At 50.2% G+C, this 19,560-nt stretch overlaps 5 protein-coding genes across 5 annotated transcripts; 3 read left to right on the plus strand and 2 right to left on the minus strand.

Annotated features, from left to right (window-relative positions):
* Positions 1-3,086: 3,086 nt before the first annotated feature.
* C8Q69DRAFT_446886 (hypothetical protein) lies at positions 3,087-3,713 on the minus strand (the record flags this gene model as incomplete). The annotated part of the gene is made up of 2 exons (XM_028629165.1): positions 3,087-3,439; positions 3,542-3,713. The coding sequence occupies 2 exons, from the start codon at positions 3,711-3,713 to the stop codon at positions 3,087-3,089; spliced, it is 525 nt and encodes a 174-aa protein (XP_028483042.1).
* A 2,260-nt stretch (positions 3,714-5,973) lies between these two features.
* On the plus strand, positions 5,974-7,839 carry C8Q69DRAFT_446888 (velvet factor-domain-containing protein; the record flags this gene model as incomplete). The annotated part of the gene is made up of 8 exons (XM_028629166.1): positions 5,974-6,058; positions 6,118-6,214; positions 6,317-6,423; positions 6,502-6,586; positions 6,648-6,694; positions 6,748-6,856; positions 6,912-7,500; positions 7,564-7,839. The coding sequence occupies 8 exons, from the start codon at positions 5,974-5,976 to the stop codon at positions 7,837-7,839; spliced, it is 1,395 nt and encodes a 464-aa protein (XP_028483043.1).
* Positions 7,840-8,481: 642 nt separating this feature from the next.
* Positions 8,482-11,011, plus strand: C8Q69DRAFT_476210 (hypothetical protein). Its single transcript, XM_028631249.1, has 2 exons — positions 8,482-8,914; positions 8,968-11,011. The coding sequence occupies exons 1-2, from the start codon at positions 8,810-8,812 to the stop codon at positions 10,876-10,878; spliced, it is 2,016 nt and encodes a 671-aa protein (XP_028483044.1). The 5' UTR covers positions 8,482-8,809; the 3' UTR covers positions 10,879-11,011.
* A 415-nt stretch (positions 11,012-11,426) lies between these two features.
* Positions 11,427-13,788, minus strand: C8Q69DRAFT_69389 (phosphoribosylamidoimidazole-succinocarboxamidesynthase). The gene is made up of 4 exons (XM_028633932.1): positions 13,041-13,788; positions 12,876-12,973; positions 11,866-12,823; positions 11,427-11,758 (listed from the first exon to the last, which is right to left on the minus strand). The coding sequence occupies exons 1-4, from the start codon at positions 13,504-13,506 to the stop codon at positions 11,562-11,564; spliced, it is 1,719 nt and encodes a 572-aa protein (XP_028483045.1). The 5' UTR covers positions 13,507-13,788; the 3' UTR covers positions 11,427-11,561.
* Positions 13,789-17,559: 3,771 nt separating this feature from the next.
* Positions 17,560-18,917, plus strand: C8Q69DRAFT_69427 (carbonic anhydrase). Its single transcript, XM_028633933.1, has 2 exons — positions 17,560-17,677; positions 18,170-18,917. The coding sequence occupies exons 1-2, from the start codon at positions 17,665-17,667 to the stop codon at positions 18,796-18,798; spliced, it is 642 nt and encodes a 213-aa protein (XP_028483046.1). The 5' UTR covers positions 17,560-17,664; the 3' UTR covers positions 18,799-18,917.
* The last annotated feature ends 643 nt before the right edge of the window (positions 18,918-19,560 follow it).

The raw sequence follows: 19,560 nt of genomic DNA on the forward strand, positions 1-19,560 counted from the left end.
GTATGGTAGTGTACTCCGAGTCTATTATTATTCCTATTACAGTAATGATATAATATAGTGGATGTACCACATTTGGAAATTCTATCCCCCAATTAGAAAAGAACCAGTTGGATATTGAAGTTTATATTGGAAGATCTCACCTCAATTCAACGAACTCTATCGAGACTCGAAAGGTGAATTATATCTCAACATAAATTGCTCCTATCGTCTAATATGACTGGTTATATTTGATCTTGGTTCCGCTCTTTCTCTCGACTGAATTCTATTATTCAGAAAGATAAAAAAGCAAGACACAGGACGTTACTACTCGACTGTAGAGCCCGAATGCCCGAATCATTCTAGATCCTTCGGGGAGTTAATAGAGTTTTCTTCGTCTCCTTTTTCCTAAGAGGTTAGTCTGACTGTCTGGGTTTGTTAATCAGATTAGAGGTTTTTAGCACGGGGCCAATAAGGATTGGAATAGGCCATACAGATGCAGAGGAGGGGAAAAACTAGAAGGAGGCTAAGCGGAAGGAAAAAAATGTGACACCACACCTGACTTCCGGAAGCGGTAAGTGACTGTGGAGCTGGAGAGTGTAGATACCAGTAATCATAAAAGAATAGGTCTAGAGTAGATGCGAAATGGAGATGGACGTGTGTGTGGCGCATTTAAAAAATTGTCTCCGGTTCCGGTTGAAATTTTTGGGCCACTTTTGGCTGATGGCATTCGCCAGAGAAGGAATAGAGTAGTTAGACAGATTCTTGATCTGCCGATGGTGTACTTTCTGTATAGAGCGATTGGAGTGTCTGATAGGCACAGGCGTAATATTGCAGGAGCGCCTTTTTTGGACCTATGACGCGGCGCGTCATCCTGGCGATCACTACCTAGGTTTTGCATTGTGTTTCAAAGCCGATTGTTTTAACGGCTATGGGTCCCGGGGAGCTCTTGCATGGCTTTTTCGTCCATGGTTTGAGAAGAGGGACAATGAGGCTTGTAGAGTCCCTTGAAAACTTTCCAGAGAGACTTCCTCGGTAATCAAATCCTTTCTACGTGACGGGCTCGCTGCCGAACAAAATCCACGGAGAAGCGAAAAAAGGACCGCGGGCGGAGCTGAGTTCCTTGGTGCTGTGAGCTGCCAGAAGGGTCTAAGACATGGGCCATCAGAATGCAACCGTGGATCTTGCTGCATTGGCAAGGACATCGGTTCCGAGTCACGGCAGGATGCACGACGCGGATGAGGCGTTGGTGATCCATGTGTCGCAGTGCTGTCATTCGCGTGTCGTCGATCTGGGATCCATTGGTGATCCAGTCTCTGAGATAAATCATGTGCTGTTTTGTTCTCCCTCTTTTGCCCGATTCGACTGATGTTATCTGGGGGTTTGATGGTAGCGAACTATTGCGCGTTGTATTACTGTCTGATCGCTCAGGAGCGCGTCTAGACCGTGCAATTCGCGACATTTTCTGGACCCTCAGAGGATCTAGATTCGCGGGGATGACGAAAGATTGTAAGCGCGCAGCCAGTCACGACGCTGCGAGGCATGTAATTTCCACCAGCTTTCTCTGATGTACCCGCATGGTCCTGTCGCTTACATCTGGGGCCTCCAGGAATGGGTGGAGATCGATATTGGACTTTGATAGACAACCTTGGGTTCGTTTGACCGTGGCTTTAGAGAACGGAAGCAGGAACGCCATGCAGCGGAATCCTGCATTAGAGACAACGTGGGATCTGGTCACAGCTGGTTTAGGAAAGGATTGATGTCCCATGCTGACCAACGTATACATCGACCAGGATCATCCCATCACTCTGATCTTTTGGCCGGAGAAAAACTTACGCCGCGAGCCACAGCCGCCGGAGATCACGGTGTCAGAGTTTGCAAGCTTTCGGAGAGCCAGAAACAACAACGTCACAGGCGCCATGGATGCGTCTCCCAAACGGTGGCAATAGCGAAAGCTGAGGGGAGAAAGTGGTCAACTTGTTCTCATCAGCTCGCTAAGCAAAAGTCAGAATGAAGGACAGCTGACCCCGTAACGAGTGCCAGGGCAGGCTGATCGCGGTCGTTTCGTCGTCTACAATCCCCTCTCCATGTGCTTTGTTCGACATGAACTATCTCACTTCGGATACCTAGTATCAGGAGCCGCTCGGCAGGGATTTTCCTCGAGCATTAGCGCTTTCAACCGAGCCTGAGACCAAGGGCGATCCGGCGTTTAATCCCTGGAATCGACATTCGAGCCAAATGCTTAATTGACTCGATTCATATCGGGCATGAGAAAGATCAATGCTTCTCTCCTTCAAGTTTTCCTAAGTCGTGTGACTCTCGATGGCCTCTAGATCAGACTCTGTGGTCGAGACTGATCTGGCTAGGCAATCTGCCCCGGAATTTGAATCCTGAAGATCTACGCTATCCTAGCACGGGCTGTCGGGTGGCCGCGGCTCGGAAACGCGCACGGAGCAACTGCAAGGCCAGCACGGTCTAGCGTCCTGCCAGTTCTTGTTCTTGTGTAAACAATGCGTCCCATCTATACGCACAATAGCTGATATCTAAGCTTGTCTGTGTTTATGTAGCTGGCGATTCCAACGTTAGATATGCCTCTCTATTGGGCTGCAGGGCAGAGTAAGACGATCACCTCTGACCGGTCGTGCGAAGTCATTAGACAAAAGCACCATTTTCGATGGTCTTCCTACGGAGTGTTTGGCCCGTATGGAGCCCGCATGGAGCCCGCATCTTAACAGTAGCAATAGCTCACACCTGGCGCTGAACATCATGCCCGGACTTTCCCTGCGTAGTCCTGGAACTATCGCGCATAGTCGGGTGACTTTTATAGTCATGGATGCACTGTCGAGGGCAGAGAAATTAGCTTCTGAACGCTGAACCGCAGATCTCTTGAGATGACCAGACAATCACACCAGCTAGATGATGGATTGAGATTCGAGAAGCTAGACATCGATCCATGTCCCTGTTATGCCGAGAGAAGATATTGCCGTACTCCCTCGTGAGTTGCAGTCTGGCGGTAAATATAATTAATCGCAAGACCATCGATAGAACTGTTCTTGTACCTATCCCCCGAAAGAGTATACCCCGAGGTCGTTCAACAACCCCGGCTGCGGCTAGATAATGAGGGGGTCCATTTTCAATGAGCTGCTCTTAGTACTTAGCTCCGTAGCGGGGGGTTTCAGCTTGCACTGGCGCGAATTGCTCTGGGCCCAAGCTAGTCCATACTCCATAATACTGTCTTGACGCACTGGGCCCATATGGTCCTTGCGTTCTTCCCCATCACGATCTCCTTCGACCACGGTCCATCCGACTCCAACGTCACCACTACTGTCAAACAGATGGACCACAGCGACGACGTTTATTTCCATGTGATGACAGTGCTCCACGAGGATGCTGTCCAGCCCTGCCTCATGCCTCTCCCGCTGGATTCTTGCGATAGGAGGATGCTTCCAACTCGCGTAGACACCTTGGAAGTGATATGGATCGGCAAGTAAAACGCGAGCCAGTCCGGCGAGGTTCGACAGCCTCTTTGTAGGTACCAGGATCACGGTGGTCTAGCGGCGCGTACTGAGCAGCCACAAGCGACTTTGGAGACTCATTCCAGCCGCATGCGCACTGGCCTTTTGCGCGCCCAGCAAGAACGGGCTAAAAGAGGCAAGTTGGACAGAGCGGACTAAACGAGCAGGGATGGTCCCTGGCCAAGACAGCTTCTGATTGCCAGAAGAAGCACTATGAGGCATTGTTTCTCATCATCGATAAGCCTCGATATGGCGTTTGGCGCTGGCTCCGGTGCGGTTATCCCTCCGTCACTCGACCCTGCGCCTGGAACCCTCCAGTTTGAGCAGACTAGGTAAGCCGTTGCGTCAAGCAAATGGATAGAAGGCGTTCAAGCGGAGCTGCAAGTCTTCTTAAGATCGTGAATCCTGGCCTGTATGCCGGAGGGGTTGATGTGATCCATCCAATGGTTTCTGGCTGTTTGTACACGGCGACAGTACCCTACGATATTGCGCCTCTCGATCGTGAGATCTGACGTCTCCAGAGCAGCCGGCGTAAGAGAGAACTTATCTGCTCCGCCGTGGAGGGGTTTCATAGTGTTCTGTCGAACCTTTTCGCTCCTTTGCCTTTATCTTCTCCTTTGTATTGTTGGGTTTCCTACTCGAAGCCTGAGACCTCGATTCGAAGGCTGCTTGCAGCGACTCCTGGCACGGAAATTGTACAATCTGGACGTAGCGGTACGGGGAATTATCACCATCCAGCAGAAAGTCCTGTGGATATATCTCAAGTGGAGAGAACGACGGGTGGAAAGACGAATTCCTGACGTTGGTGTCAGAACAGTCACGGGCGACCAGCAGGGGCTGTAGCAAGAACACGGTCCTTGTCTTCCTCAGAACGACGGACAGACATTGCTGATCAGACGAGCTTCTTGTAGCACCCAGACACGAATCGTGAACTGCCGTGGAGGGTACTGGGGGACGATCCTGTGCAGTCGCAGAGAAGAGTATTGGGGGTTGGGAGTATCCAACACCGAAGTGGGACCGGGAGACCCAACCAGGTCGATGTACGCTTCTTTCTGTCAACGACACCACAGTTGGATGGCATAAGGAATCACCTTGCTGCCGGTAAGTTCCTCTCGTTTTCCTTGTTTTCTTTTTTATTTTCCCCCTAGACAGACGGAAGGGGAGGAAAAGAATCAGACTCGAGTGGGAAAGGTGCTACGAGAGCGGCCGCAGCCGGGGGACGGGCTGTGTATATGTACGGTTTTGTTCTGACTGGAATGTTAGACGCGCCCCAGGATACACCAAGATTGCCCTTGCGTCTCCTAGAAGCTTTCTCCGGCGTCTACGCACGAAATTGCCTGCAGAACCGGGTCCATCTCCGCACTACACGAGGCCCTAAACCGTTGGTGGATTCGGTTTGTTCGGGGGACGACAGCGGGTTGCCGCAAACGCGGTGGTGGACGCCAACGATAAGTCGATACTAGAGTCTAAGTTAAGTCAATCATTTGAGTTTGGGCAGTGAACCTGCGAACGAACGAGTCGGATAGCGTCCCTGCGCAGTGCAAGCGCGGAGCAAGAAACGACGGTGGCAGCGAGTACAAGACAAGCACTTAGATACGGATACAAGGCTCCCACCACCAACACTATTGTGCGCATTATTATCTCTCAGCGGTACCTGCCGGAGCGTCTAAACTGATGAACACCCTAGTGTCTATACCAACCCGTGGTTGAGCTCTTCTTGGGAAGTCCAACGTCCGCCGTGCAGTCTCCACCGTCTTGTGCCATTCCCAGGACGGGCAGACGCTTAGAAGTCGCCTGAGGTCTTACACTAAGTACTACTTTACAACAGACTTTGTCTTGTCTTCGTCCCGCCATCCAATCTCGCCCTCGTCCCCCTCCGGCGGTCCGCTCATCGCCCAAACCAAACGTCTGTGAATCCCGAATCTTGACGGCCTGGTGACGGTGCTGAAAGCTGCTCTCCATCGCAAAAAAGTCGTCCGCTTTAAGGTTGGTCTCGATCGAAGTGGCTCTTGCCGCTGCGCGCACAAGCATTCTGACGACACCACAGCAGCGTCCGCGCCGTTTTCGTACCCCTCCACTCTTAGGGCTGTCATTTTGAGCAGATAGATTTATTCCACGGAATCCCCACCCATGGTAGTGGCGGGCTCATATTCTTTCGACTTGTCGACCTCTCTCCACTGAAGTCTGCAGCGGGCATCGCCTCTTTCTCCAGACCCGAGTAGTTATTTAGCAAAGACCCATCGTTTCTGACCAGGATCGCCCGTCTGCAGCGTTTCCTCTTTTTCTGGTTGATAGCCGTTGCGGATATCCCGAGTTTGGGTCACTAGGCTTCTGCCGATCCAGTACCATCTCCGTCCTGTGATGAGTGCTTCGACGTTTCCGGACGCTTCAGTTCCTCGCTCGGAATCGCAGAGGTTGGTCTTAAGATCCCTTCCTCTTGATCCCGACTCTTAACTCGAACTGTCCAGGGCTCCCACTGACCATGCTGAGCACTAATAGCGCTGACTTCGAGTTGACCATTCGCCAGCAGCCCGAGCGGGCGCGCGTGGCCGGCGGGAAAGAGAAAGGTAGGTGATCTCATCTGGTTGGAGATGGGTTGGAGACGGTTGCTTCTTTTGTGAAGAAGGACAGGCAGGGTTAACCTCGTGGACAGAGCGCAAGCCCGTCGATCCCCCGCCCATCGTTCAGCTCAGGGTTCGGGACGATAGCGGTTATCTCGCGCAGTAAGTCTTCTTCATGCTGGATAGCCGCGGTCCTGGGGGGAGTACTGACAGGTTCCAATCCAGGCACTATCTGCAGAGTCCTTATTATTTTATGTGCGTCAGTTTGTACGATGCTACAGAGGATCGTCCAGCTCCAGTGCAACCATCTACAGCTCTAGCAGGAACGCTGGTTTCGTCTCTTCACCGACTGAAGGACGTTGACAATACCGGTCAGTCATCCTAGGACGAAGGGGGGGAGACAAAGATTTGCGAAGAGCATCAATTAGACGCTGACTTTGGTGCTGTAGATGGTGGCTTCTTCGTCTTCGGTGACTTGTCCATCAAGGTGGAGGGTGAATTTCGACTGAAGTTCACCCTCTTCGAGATGCGAAAGTACGCTCTTCTTCAGCCTACAGAGCTTCTGGGCGGCAAAAACTGACTTCCTCTTTCTCAGGGACATCGTTGCCAATCTCAAATCCGTTATCTCCCAACGCTTCACGGGTCAGTATTCCCTTTTGGCACTCCCAGGACTGGGCCGACGTTGACTGGCTCAGTGTCGCCTCCAAAGAGCTTTCCTGGAATGGCGGAATCAACATTCTTGTCGAGATCTTTCGCGGATCAGGGTGTGAAGTTGAGGATCCGGAAAGAAGCTCGCACGATGGTGTGAGTGGAGCCCCCGTTGCTAAGACTGCGCAATCAATCACTAATCGTACGAAAGGAAACGGCCTCCAAGGCCTGAGGAATATCCCCAGCCTCTGCCTCCCCGATCTCCTGATCGTTCGGCAATGCAGATGCCAGGCCAATTTGCTGGTTACCCGGCAGCTGGTCGAGACTATAGTTCGTACTATGGTGGGCCTGTCAAGCGCCAAAGGACTTCTATTGATCTGGGGAGTAGAGGTATATATGATAACGATGGGCGGTTTGCACGGCAGATGGACGCATACCCTCAGGCAGCAGGCCTATACTCGAACCAGCCTGGGACGTATCAAACCCCGATGATGCAGGGCTATCCTACGGGACAGACTGCAGTACCTGACTATGCGGTTCGTCAGCCACAGCCTGGATCCAATGCAGCGTCATCTTACGGGTCCCCGGAAGATCCCATGCTCGCGATGAGGTCTCCCGGTGCCGGTTACATGACGCAGCAGCGTTATCCTGCTTACACGGGAGCACAGATTCCCTACGGTCTTCCTTCATCGGCCCAGGTCCCTCAGCTAGCTGATGCGGGCTCCCAGGGCCGATCAAGCCAGCAGGCGAATATGCAATCGCTCATGGCAGGCCAACCGGTAAATCAGCCCGCTACCCCTGTAAGGACAGTTGAATAGCGGATAGTCCCCAGAATTGATGCTAAGAAGGATGACTCTTCGCAGGCATCCGACGCGACAGGGGCTATGATGCAGCAGACGTATCCACGGTCGCAACTACAGCAATCCAGCTCCACGATTTTGCCTCCTCTGCAGAGGAGTCGCGGGTATTCGCAAACGGCGAACGGTGCAGCTGCTCGAGGCTATTATGACCAATCCTCTCAAGGGGCTACGCCTATCCTTCCTTCGCAACCTGTTGCTCCGACAGATAGCGATCGCTACGGGGCCGGCGGCCAAGCGCCGTTTGATCACACTGGTTCTTCGAATGGGACTCCCAGGTAAATAATGTGCTCGGCTGAGTCTTAATGTGTCTTGGATCTTAAGTCTTCTGGAGAATGGCGATGGGTCCCATCGCCATGACCGATGTATTGTTATGTCTTTCGTTCTTCTGGATAGACTGCGGGAAGGTGTTTAATGGGGTTACTGGCGGTATGGGTATGAGACGTGGGTGTCTCGGAACACACAAAAGGTGGCTGTTTTCCCTTTCAAGGCAGATAAAAAGTCATTTCTATCCATCTGTACATATTTTTATCAGAAAACAAGTCGCTGACACAAATGGCCATGCGTCTCTATCATTATCTGGTAGTCCGACAGTTGCTAGAAATCTCGACTATAACTGATAGGAATACCGGAAGTTATTATGGTCCGCTCATACCACATGCGTTGCTTCACTAATGTCCAGAACTGATGGTAGATTCATCTCTCTGTTTAGATCACGCTGAAGAGTATACATACTAGTCTTTCCCCAGCTGCCTCGACCCAATGATCCTGCCAGACCAGAACTTCCAGGTCATAGGGACCCTATTGTTCGAAATCTAAGCTCGTTGAAATAGAGACCCTCAAAAGACATGTCCAGTTGCCAATATGTGGGTTCTCTTGTGTGCTCATATAAGCTTAGATATATGTCCTGAGATGCGTCATCTAACATAGAAAAAGAGTCTGTCAGGCGAAGGACTATTCTCGAAAACTAAGCTTGGTGAGAGAATAACTAATTGATGTGCTTGCTGTTAGGGAGCTCCGTCCGGTAACTTCCTATTCATGATGTAGTGAATGTGGCATGGATGAAGGCAATCTCCATTCACTTTCCGCACCTGCCTCCCTTGAACACAACTTTCGACTCAGAAGTTTCGATTCTGATCTCATCCTCTCGAATTCGCCCAAAAGGAGTTCATTCTGTTCATTCTGATCTGCAATCAGCGTCTCCTTTCCTTGAATCAACTCTCTTCTGTCTCTGCAGCTTCCAGCAGTCAATATGGTGTGTGCGTTGCCGGTGACACCAAAGGTCACGAACCTTGAGATACGAGCGGACTGGGATGGCGATTCCAGACACCCACTTGATATTAGGGTGTCTTTCGAGGTAAGAATGTTCATATAGGATCTTGGTTAGATTCCTAAAGATAACTCGAACAGGTTGCTGGCACTCCAAATGCGCTCTTACAACTCATCGATCTTAGGTCGCCAACGATCGAGCTTAAGAAAGCGATTGCATACCGTATAGGATATTCTGAGAAATGCTACACTTACGAGCCTGAGCTTGGGTCTCCTCCATATTCTCCTGCCACGCCGGCCAAGACGACACCTATAATCGATGTGGATGAGGATGATGATACAGACTCTGAGAGTGGACAGACGACTGTGATCCATTTGACCTCAGAAAGATCATCACCGGTGGTCGAAGATACATATGACAACAGAATGATCGGTGGCTTGGATGATACAGAAGACCAGGAAGAACCAGAGGTCGAACAAGATTCAAGGGGAAACGAGGACACCAGTCCAAAAACCATCTCCTGCATAGAACCATATTCATGGCTGATGGACCCCAAGATCTTTATTTCAGAAGACTACTTATTCTTCCGAAACCCCATCAATACTCTTCCTGGGTCATACAAGGTTATCATCACTGCATCCATCAGGATGTCTACTAGGAAATCAAAAGGATGGCATGAGCTGGTTATATCAGGACTTCCAAGGTTCAGGGGTGGGGATAGTGGATTCTTTCTCTTCCAAGTCCCGGAGGATGTTGGAATGGAATTTCGTACAACGAACTTGTGCAGATTCGACATTGTCGAGGACTGTTTCTGTGCTGAGTTTATTGGAGATCTGGTTGTTCCTTTTCGCCGTTGCAATTCCAAGTACTATGGAACAATCCGGAGTTTCACCGTGGACTATGACATCCGGGCGGATACTGCACCTCTAGGGCAAGATAACCTCTCGGGGATATCACTGACATACTACGCTGCCTGTTCATTAAAGACACACAATTTCTGCTACATGTCGCAAAAATGCACCTTTCCTATTCACATCGAAGGTGGTCCTGATGGGAAGTTCAAGTGCAAACTGCAGCCACAGCAAGTGGACGTCCCAATTGTCCATCTCGAGACACACAACGAACACCCTACCGGCGTATCACAAATCGAAGTCATCTGTCCACCAAAAGACCTGAAACTTTTTATTGTGACCTGGACTCTCAAACTTCCCACGAGGTCATCGATCTGGCTGCCTAGGATCTATCGGCCCCTTTGTGGGCCTTATGGTCATGAGGGTGACTTTCTTCGATCCGATATTTCCGAATGTCTCATCAGTGATCACCCATATCAAGAGCCTGAGAAAGATGGATTCAAATATCTATCGGAATTCTCCACATACCCTGAAGTGGGTGTAATGCTGGACCATGACGATCCAGAATTGGAGGCGGTGCCGTGGCAACAACATCCCGATGTTAATATAGCGTCTTGTCCTCCGCTAGATCTTCATGAACAGTCACCATCGAAGTCCGAAACGGAGGCTGCTACTGTCCAAAGATGGGTGCTCACCAATATTCTAGTTCTGACGCTAATCGCATTACTCTTGGGTCTCAGTATGGATCAATCGGCAGATATTAAGAGTCGTTTAGCCGTTCCTTCCTGGGCACAGATCCGCGGAGAAGAAGGACTGGACCTTGACAGGTCTAACGGAGGATTTTCTGTGATAAGAGATGGCTTAAACTGCTCTGCAGGTAGTGACACAAAAGTTGGTAAAGCGCAGATGTCCGCAGGGAACAGAAGTCGACATATAACAAGCGTGTTGCCCAATGTGGATCCTCATCTCTTCAACGGTATCGGTGAGTTAGGCAGAAGATTGCAAGCAATTACAGACAAGACTACAGCATCGAAAATTCAGGAAAGTAGTGTTTCGAAAGTGGAGGTCTACAGGAACATGTCTGGAGACGAAAGCCCAAACGTGAGACCAAGTGAGAGTCCATCTCAAAGTTTGGAACCGAAGTCCTTGAGAGACAAGCTGGACTACTTGTTGGGATGGAGAGGTCCATTTGGCCGCTAGTGTATGATAGGACATGCTTGCGATCGGCGAGGCTGTCTCTGAGTTGATGGGTCTGAGATTTCCGGTTGAGATTCGCATATTCTCTTCATGTGTATTCAAATACGAGATATCCAGAAATAGAATTCATCCGTAATAAATATCTGCGTCCCGTTGTCGAATATAGGACCACTAGGATATTCTTTATTGCATGCGAAGTTCTTTCCTGCGTGAACGTAACTACCCAGGAGTAGATTCACTTTTACTTAATCTGCCACCTCTGAAAGAAACCCTGGACTTAATCCACAGGGAAGTATATCTTAAATTATTCTCACGTTTTACATTGACCCTACTGTAACGGCAAAAGGCTTGTGCAGCGTAACTAGTAGTGTTTGTGCTGTTCGTAAAAGCCCGAAGAGGAGACGCAATGCATATCATCGAAGGTGTAAAAGAAAAAGAGTTTCTGTTTTTTAAAGAAAATAAACAAAAAATTCATAGATCATCATACCAATAAGTATCTAGGTAGCCAAATTCTACACTAAGACGAATAACATAACAGTAAAATAAGTAGGTACTTTAAATCACCCGCTTCTCTCCTAAAGGAAAGGGGGTGGAAAACCACGCATGTGTTTTCTCGTGTCATTTGCATGAATTCCTTGCTCAGTTGCTTTTTTTGTATACTTTTTTTAGGAGGTCTGCTTTTTTTTTTACATCTGCTCGAAATACTTCTCCCATCCGAGCTCGCGGAGCTTGGTGCCCTTGAGTTCGAGGTTTTCTTTCTTAGCGTTCTCGGCGTAGGCTTCGACCTTGCGCTGGAGGGAGGGGTCGAATGAGCCTAGGAATCGGACAGCTAGGAGGGCGGCGTTGATGCTGTTGTTGATACCGACGGTGGCGACGGGGACGCCTGGGGTATGTTGTTAGTGCTGTTCGCTTAGGGGGGGGGTGGATGGATTGGGATTAAGAAGGATGGCTCTGGATATAAAGAGTGGAAAGGAAAGTAAGATTACGTACCACGTGGCATCTGGACAATACTGTAGAGGCTGTCGACGCCATCGAGAGCACTGCCCTTGACAGGGACGCCGATGACGGGGAGAGCAGTGTGCGCGGCGGCCATTCCGGGCAGGTGGGCAGCACCGCCTGCTGCGGCGATGATGACCTTGATACCGCGAGAAGCGGCTGAGGCGGCGTACTCGGCCATGTAGTTAGGAGTGCGGTGCGCAGAGGTGATTTCGACCTCGGGCTCGATGCCAAAGTAGTCTCGCAGAAGCTTAAGACCGGGGACCAGGGTCTTGAGGTCACTGTCAGAGCCCATGATCACTCCCACAGTCGGGCGAGGCTTGGAAGGACCGGACTTCACGGCCTTCGTCTTGATATCCGTACGCTGGGCACGGATCTCGTCAACGACGTCAATCAGGGGCTGAATGATGGTCTCTGCTTCCTGCAGAGTTGCGGCGGTGACGGTAACGTGGCCCATCTTGCGGCCAGGACGGGCATCACCCTTGCTGTAAAGGTGGATGCTGGCATTCGGTATCGAAAGGGCGTGCTCGGCCACCTTGAGGTGGGAGTCTGGCGTGGCACCGCCGATGATGTTGAGCATGATGGACGGCTGTCGGAGCTCAAGGCTCTTTTCAGGAATCGGGAGATCAAGGATGGCCCTGAGGTGAGTATCAAACTGAGAAAGACCGCAGCCTTCAATGGTGTAGTGGCCAGAGTTGTGGATTCTGCTGGCCAGCTCACACAGCAGCAAGCTATCGTCTTCCAAGAGGAACATCTCGACGCCGAACGCACCCTTGCCCTCGAAAGTAGCGACGGCTTTGCGGGCAAGCTCCTGGGCCTTCTGATTGATCTCTTCAGAGACATTGCGGGCAGGAGCATAGACGAGCTTGCATATCGAGTCCTCCTGGACGGTCTCCACTGTAGGGTAAGACAGAACACCGTCCTTGGTCTTGACAACCATGACTGCCAGTTCCTAAAATAATGTTAGAAGACTCCATTGATGGGAGAAAAGGTTTGATGCGAACCATCTTGAAATGAGCCCACTTCTCTGCATACAAGGGTCGGTCCTTGAGCGCTTCCAGAGCAGCGGGAATATCCTCTTTTGAGCGGACAACGTAGTTTCCTAATATCGTTGTAAGCGTACTGAATTTCTGAATAGAATAATATTCTAGAACAACATATCAACTCACCTCGGCCATCATACGCCAACGTCTTCGACTTCAGCATCAACGGATAACCCAATTTCTCGCCAATCTCGGCAAGTTCTTCCGGCGTATTCTTCACGAGCTCCAAGTAATCCGCCATGGGAATACCAAACTTCGAAAGATGCTTCTTCTGATTGTACTTATTCTGAATGATGCGAATTGCCTCCCAGCTCGGCTCCACCTTGACCTCCCCAGCAACTTCTTCCAGGGCATAGGTATCGACATGCTCAATCTCCGCCGTCAGGACATCTGACGACTGGGCCAGCTTGCGCACAGCCTCGGGGTCCTTGAACGAACCGACAACATGGCCGTCGTGAGAACTGATCTGCTTCGCGGGCGCGTTTTCAACATCCAGAACATTCATCTGGATGTTGAGTCGGTTCGCGGACTCGACGAGCATTCTGCCCAGTTGCCCACCTCCGAGCACGCCAACCTTGGGAGAGTTCCACATTGTTGCGAACCGACTCCGAAAAAATCAATGGAGGGAAAAGAAAAATAAAATCAACTATTTCGATACTGATAAGATGGATCGATCGATTCCTTCCAACTTATACACTCAGATAACGAAAAAGCACCCCGGCTGAGAAACTTATGACTCTTTTCGATGTCCAAACCTGGCGGGCTGGTGGATCCAAAAAATTATCGATACAGTCACGTGATATGTGAAGTTAAATGAGATCGCTTTGGAGTTTCTCTACCATACCACAGTTGATGGAGGGATTTTCAGCAGGATAGGTGATATGAGAGATAGTCGAAATTCCTCTGATCAGAGCATGCAGGAAAAGATTCGTGGCAGAGAGTAGCTTATGCAACAGTGTTCGAAATAATGAAGAAGAAAATCCGCCGCGGGGACCATTCCGCGGATCGGCCGAATCGGGAAACCGTACTTTTTTTTTGCCTTCTTTCCACTCGAAGGTCTGTTGTCAAGGACTCTTTATTCGATGGAGCCAATAATAGGCGTTTGAGCTGATATTATTCTTCATCTCCTCTGTTACTCTTTTCCACGCAAGTTTATAATGCGCCTGCTCCTGCTGACTTTGGGTGGTATTGGTAAGTTACCCCGCAACTTCCTAATCCGGACAGAGTTCACCTTTGACTGCCAGTTGTTTGTTACTGGCTTTAACAATAATAATAAAGTGTCATGTATAGTTGAATCAGATGCATTTTCCCTTCGAAGGCTCTGTTCTCCTTTTCTTGGTGGGTAAAGTCCCAAGTAAGGGGGGTTTATACCGTGTCTGCAAGTCTGCAAATACTAGCCCACTTCTATTTTTATAGACTCAAAGGAGCATTTGTTGCCACGCATCGGATTTTCCATAGTATCTTTCTTTACGAGGTTCCAAATAAAAATTGACTGCGTATTAATTGACTGTAGTAGACGAGTGTGGGTGTAGTAACTGATGGCTACTGTCCTTGTTCGTGAAGAATAGATGAACCCAGTCTTGTATGGGTAATCATGTATAGACGTATAGGAGCACAGTATAGACAGCCGAGGATAGTAGGAAATTAGCAAATATGTGATCAGCCGCATATCTACTCTTCAGTTCGTAGATCTTCGTAGATTTAAAAGTCTGTGCCATCGTACTTATACTTATACCTATTATTATTATTGTCTCCTGAGATTGGCACTTTTCCGGAGCTCCGGGGAGATATACGCATAGAGGGAAAGAGTACTCCGTACCTAGTCTATCTAGATAGCGTTCTAGCTCCGTCCTTTGATGCGGGTCATAGAACTTCTCCACAGTACTTACTATCTAAGTACAGTAATACTGAAACTAGAGACAAGGGTCGTGCTTCCATCGTGAACAACCCGGCTCGGCCCAAGTTCGGATACCTATATCTACATACATAGTTACATACTGTATACACACCGAGCGCGAGACTCAGTAATGATCTGATGATGGAGCGGAACCGCTAAAGATAAATATTCGGAGACGCAGACTCGCCAGGACGCCCTGGTGGGTGTCATTATTGACTCTGTTCCAGAGTGACGACGCCAGAAAATGAGTTGAAGACACGTCGTAGCGATTCCCACAGGCCATTGCCCCGCACCAGCGGGGCGAAGAGAGTTGAGAGAGTACCATAAACTGGGAGCGGTCAATTGTGAGTGTATATGGTGAATAATAATAGCACAGCACACACGCCAACTATTGCGCTGAGAAAAGCAAATATGGTTGTTGCTCTTCAGGCAATTTATAAGGGAAAGCAGGCTCTAAGGTAAGACTGCTTGTATGGTTAGCTGTTTAACGTGTTGGCTCACATCAAGGTTAGACGGGCCGTTTCTCAGGGGACAGAGTTTGGACAGGAGGGAACGCTCCAGGGCAATAATATCATCACCCCACATCAGGCCAATATTGTCTCAACGTCGCGAAGTGCTGTTGCTGTCGATGGGTAAATGTCGCACCCGCTTGGATCTCCAGTAAGCGGAGAAAGCCCTGAGGTCACATATAAAACAAGATATTGATTTATGCCGCAATCCGCGACAGCGTGGCCTCAAAGCAAGAGGCAGTGAGATTGTCATGTCGTAATAAACCCTGCAATCTCTATGCCAGCCATAGATACATAGTTATGTTCGCAGGTTGTGTGGTATGGATCCTCAGAAGCCGATGCTTCCAGGCGTCAATCCGAAGGTGACGTCCAATCGGTATTCCATCAGAGGTTCTAGAATTCTGTCCAGGGCTCAGAAGCTCCATCATTCCCCCCTCAGTCCGTCGTTCGACATCGAATAATATTATGGATCTTCAGCAAGTCGTAGAGTAAATAGGAGCTAAGATCATTTCCTGACGGGAAGACCGGCAAGCCCGGCTAGGCTTAACAGACGCGCGCTGTCGCACGTCTCAGGATGCAACATCTGGAGCCCCTGTATCATTAAAAATCATCATGATAATAATAGGCGGTGTGAGAGGGATGGGAAGAAAGAGGAATCATAGCACGATAGTCTTGCCGATACGGGAGATACGACTCGGGCTCCAGACCAACCCGATCCAGTAGAAATCGGAGCGCCATCCATCACTCACCACCACAACGCCAATAATGATCTCCCCACGCCGTTGGGGTCTCACGTTCGAGACACTTGATGGTAAGTAATTCGTTATTGGCAAACAAGTGCTTCTGTCAGTCTACCTATCTACTGGCTTGAGGATACTGACGATGCATCCAGATGGCCCTTCGTCTCTCTTCGAGCAGACAGCTCTGCTGGTGCGGAGTTGACCACTATCTACTCCCCAGAGCCCCTGGACCCAGGTCATCCCCTCTTCCTAAACCGCAAATAAATAACGGTGACCCGCTAGGCTTATCGACAAGGGGCACTATAGTCCAGTCGGGATAGATAGTGTACTCTCAATCTGAGAAGCTGCGGAGCGCAGGGACTCGGAACAAGCCTCATCTGATCATCAACCACCAGCGGGATTCCTCTAACCGCTGTCGGAGCGGGTGGAGCAGAGAGAGGAAGATGTATGTACACCAGGATGGTGAACGTGCCGCCGTCCGCGCGCCCTGCTCCATCTGACCAGGCTCGGCTGGAGATAATCACGCAGTGACGCCGGCAGTCATTCCACTAGAGCCTGGGCTTCCTCCACGCTTGCACGTAGCTCACAAAGCGCCCGTGTATGGTGTTTCACAGCCCCAGGATATAAAGGTCCGAAGACCGCCTCGTTTCCAGCAGGGAGTGATACTGCTGTCTGTTGCTTCTTCTCTGCTTACTTTTACCATAATCTACCACTAGTTTGGCTGAAAAGGTACGCGTCTCTATCTTATCCTGCCTGCTCTCTCCGTTTTGCCCACTATCCCGATCTACTGCCGCCCGCCACTCCTGTAGCGGATCATTCGGGGTTCTCTGGCGAAATCTGCATTCGAGTTCGAGTTCTTCGAGACTCCTCTTCGATGCGGATCGGCCGGTGACCATTGTCTAGTCTTTCTGAGTCTATTCGGAAGATTTTACCGGAGAACCAACCAAGGGGACGGTTAAGCTCCGCCTGCTGACGGCTCGTGGTCGATCTGGCCGTGATGCCCCGCCGGTCCCTGAACCAGACAACCAGGAGATGGCGTTGAACTTTTGAAGACACCGTGCTGAGGCTGCTGCTGCTGCTGTCTTATTGAGCCTCCGAGGCTCAGATGGCTGATGGCAGCAGTTTGCTGTGGCAGAGCTTGGCGCGAGATCTCTCTTGCAGATCCAAATAGTGCCTTGAATGCGCGTGTCTTGTCTGTCGCGCAGGGTTCGGCCCTAGACAGATCAGATCCTCAACGAAACCAAATTAAAATGGTTGACTGGTTCGGCGCGGCTTCGGGGCTCTGGTTAAGCCGGGAAGCTGGGGAACCGCTAGACCTGGGGGGCGTTTGGCTAGCGACGGCTCGTCTTGGCTATTTCGAAGCGATGAAGCTGACTGGCGCACCAATATTATAGACTACTCGAGTACATTGGCAGCTCGACACTACCCGGCAAAAGATCCCGAATCGCCGCCGATTTACTCTATAGTCCTTCTGTTCCTGTGCCTGCCAACGTCACTCCAGATCTGAACTTTTTTGCGCGATCCACCCGACGAGAGGTCCATAAGAAGATCAAAGATCTCCCCGTTGACTCATCTGGTGGTTGATAACTACAACGCTTCCCACGATGGTTGTGCAAGGTACGTTGGCATCTACATTCTTTCTCTCTCTTGGCTATCTCTGCCTCTTCCCCGCCTCTTGACCGCCAACCACTCCACCACATTATTATCTCTGCTCTGGCTTCTCCCTGGGCGCACTCATTCTGCCAAGATCTTGGGTTTCATTCCCCTTCGTGGTGTCGAATTCCCTTGATCTCTGTGTGATTGATTGATCGGCCTTGGGATACACAATCCTTGCCGTGCGCTTTCATTTCCCCCCATTCCCAGAGATTATAAAGGAGATCGCCAGCATGCCAGGGCGATTATTGCCTGCCTCTGCATGTCTTTCTTCCCTGGCCCTTTCTGGGAGGAGACCAGGCGGGTATCGTCACTTGTTGGCGTTTTCGTCTGGCAGAAGAGCACATTCCACCACGGATCAGTCGACTAGCACTGCATCATCCTCGTCGAACGCGAATTCTGCGTCGGATAACCAAGTCGTTTCGCGCGCTAACGCTTCTGCTCGAGTACCATCAGACCGTTACCAAGCCGTCCTAGCCCAGAACAAGGACTGGGCGAACAGAACCTCCAAAGAATACCCAGAACTCTTCCCTACCCTCGCCTCCGGCCAGCACCCCGAGATCTTGTGGATCGGATGCTCCGACTCGCGATGCCCCGAAACCACCATCCTGGGTCTCCAGCCCGGTGACGTCTTTGTGCACCGTAACATCGCCAACGTGCTGCACGCCGGTGACCTGAACTCCGCCGCCGTCATCGAATACGCCGTTGCTCACCTCAAGGTGAAGCACATTGTTCTCTGTGGACACACTTCCTGCGGTGGTGTCGCGGCTGCTCTCGCGAACAAGAAGCTGGGTCTCATCGACAGCTGGCTGATGCCGCTGCGCACCCTGCGTGCGCAGAACCTCGAGCTCCTCCAGTCGCTGTCGCCCAGCGAGGCCTCGCTGAAGCTGGTCGAGCTGAACGTGGAGCAGGGTGTGCGCACGTTGAAGGAGAACGGAGTCGTGCTGGACGCGATTGAGGAACGAGGCCTCAAGGTTCACGGTCTGGTCTACGATGTTGGCAGCGGAACCCTGAGGGAGATCGACACCAGCGAACCGCATGCTGCTATCAAGGCGCGGTTGACCGCTTTCAAGACCGAGGCATAGAGAGGGCGGGTCTTGCTGATTCGAGACGTTTTTCGCTCTGTATAGACCTGGGCGGTTTCAAGAAGAGCAAGCGTGTGCTTTTACGAAATTCAGTTGTTTGCGCATACATACAAAAACAGGCGCGTGGTGTATGATGAAGTTGCACGTTGGAGTTGCGTGTGGAGATTCCCCTGGAGAGCAGCATGGTTGCTGAGATGTGTTGAATGATTAGCGTTATCTTTTTCCGGAGTTACAGTGTTAGTTATGTTCTAGACCAGATCGATGAGTGATCACTCGTCCCCCGAGTACCCCATAAGCGATGCAAGAGCCAATGAGACTTTTTATATATATAAGATTCAACACCTATCCTAGTGCTTACTGCCTATGTGGCTATTATTAAGGTAGTCATTGGTACTGTACTACTTATTATTGATATGGCTTTTCTTTTTACTTTCTTTTTTCTCCCCTCCGGAAACTCATATCGTCATCTCACGGTGCCACCTTTTAAAGTCCAGATGGATTATACTTATCAATACCGATAAATTACCCATATGATACCCTCCAGTACACGAATCCAATGTTTTATCTTCCCTTCAACCTCTTAAATAATTAATCCTAAAACATGCACTGAAGCGTTCATTGAGATGAGTAAATACGGACTCCGATCAGAAAGCCCCGCACTAAGTATGTAACTAGGGTATTTATTTGGAACGATACGAAACAACAAACTTCGCGGGGTTACTTGACTTACCTAGGTAGTTAAACTAGTACTTACTTTATCTG

Source organism: Paecilomyces variotii, assembly GCF_004022145.1.
Source record: "Paecilomyces variotii strain CBS 101075 chromosome Unknown C8Q69scaffold_10, whole genome shotgun sequence".
NCBI lineage: Eukaryota > Fungi > Ascomycota > Eurotiomycetes > Eurotiales > Thermoascaceae > Paecilomyces > Paecilomyces variotii.

Coding starts and splice junctions, on each gene's coding strand:
- C8Q69DRAFT_69389 (XM_028633932.1), bottom strand. CDS start 13,506: ATGTGGAACTCTCCCAAGGTTGGCGTGCTCGGAGGTGGGCAACTGGGC. Junction 12,974..13,040: donor GTTGGCGTATGATGGCCGAG/GTGAGTTGATAT, acceptor CAACGATATTAG/GAAACTACGTTGTCCGCTCA. Junction 11,759..11,865: donor TATTGTCCAGATGCCACGTG/GTACGTAATCTT, acceptor AACATACCCCAG/GCGTCCCCGTCGCCACCGTC.
- C8Q69DRAFT_476210 (XM_028631249.1), top strand. CDS start 8,810: ATGGTGTGTGCGTTGCCGGTGACACCAAAGGTCACGAACCTTGAGATA. Junction 8,915..8,967: donor ATATTAGGGTGTCTTTCGAG/GTAAGAATGTTC, acceptor TAACTCGAACAG/GTTGCTGGCACTCCAAATGC.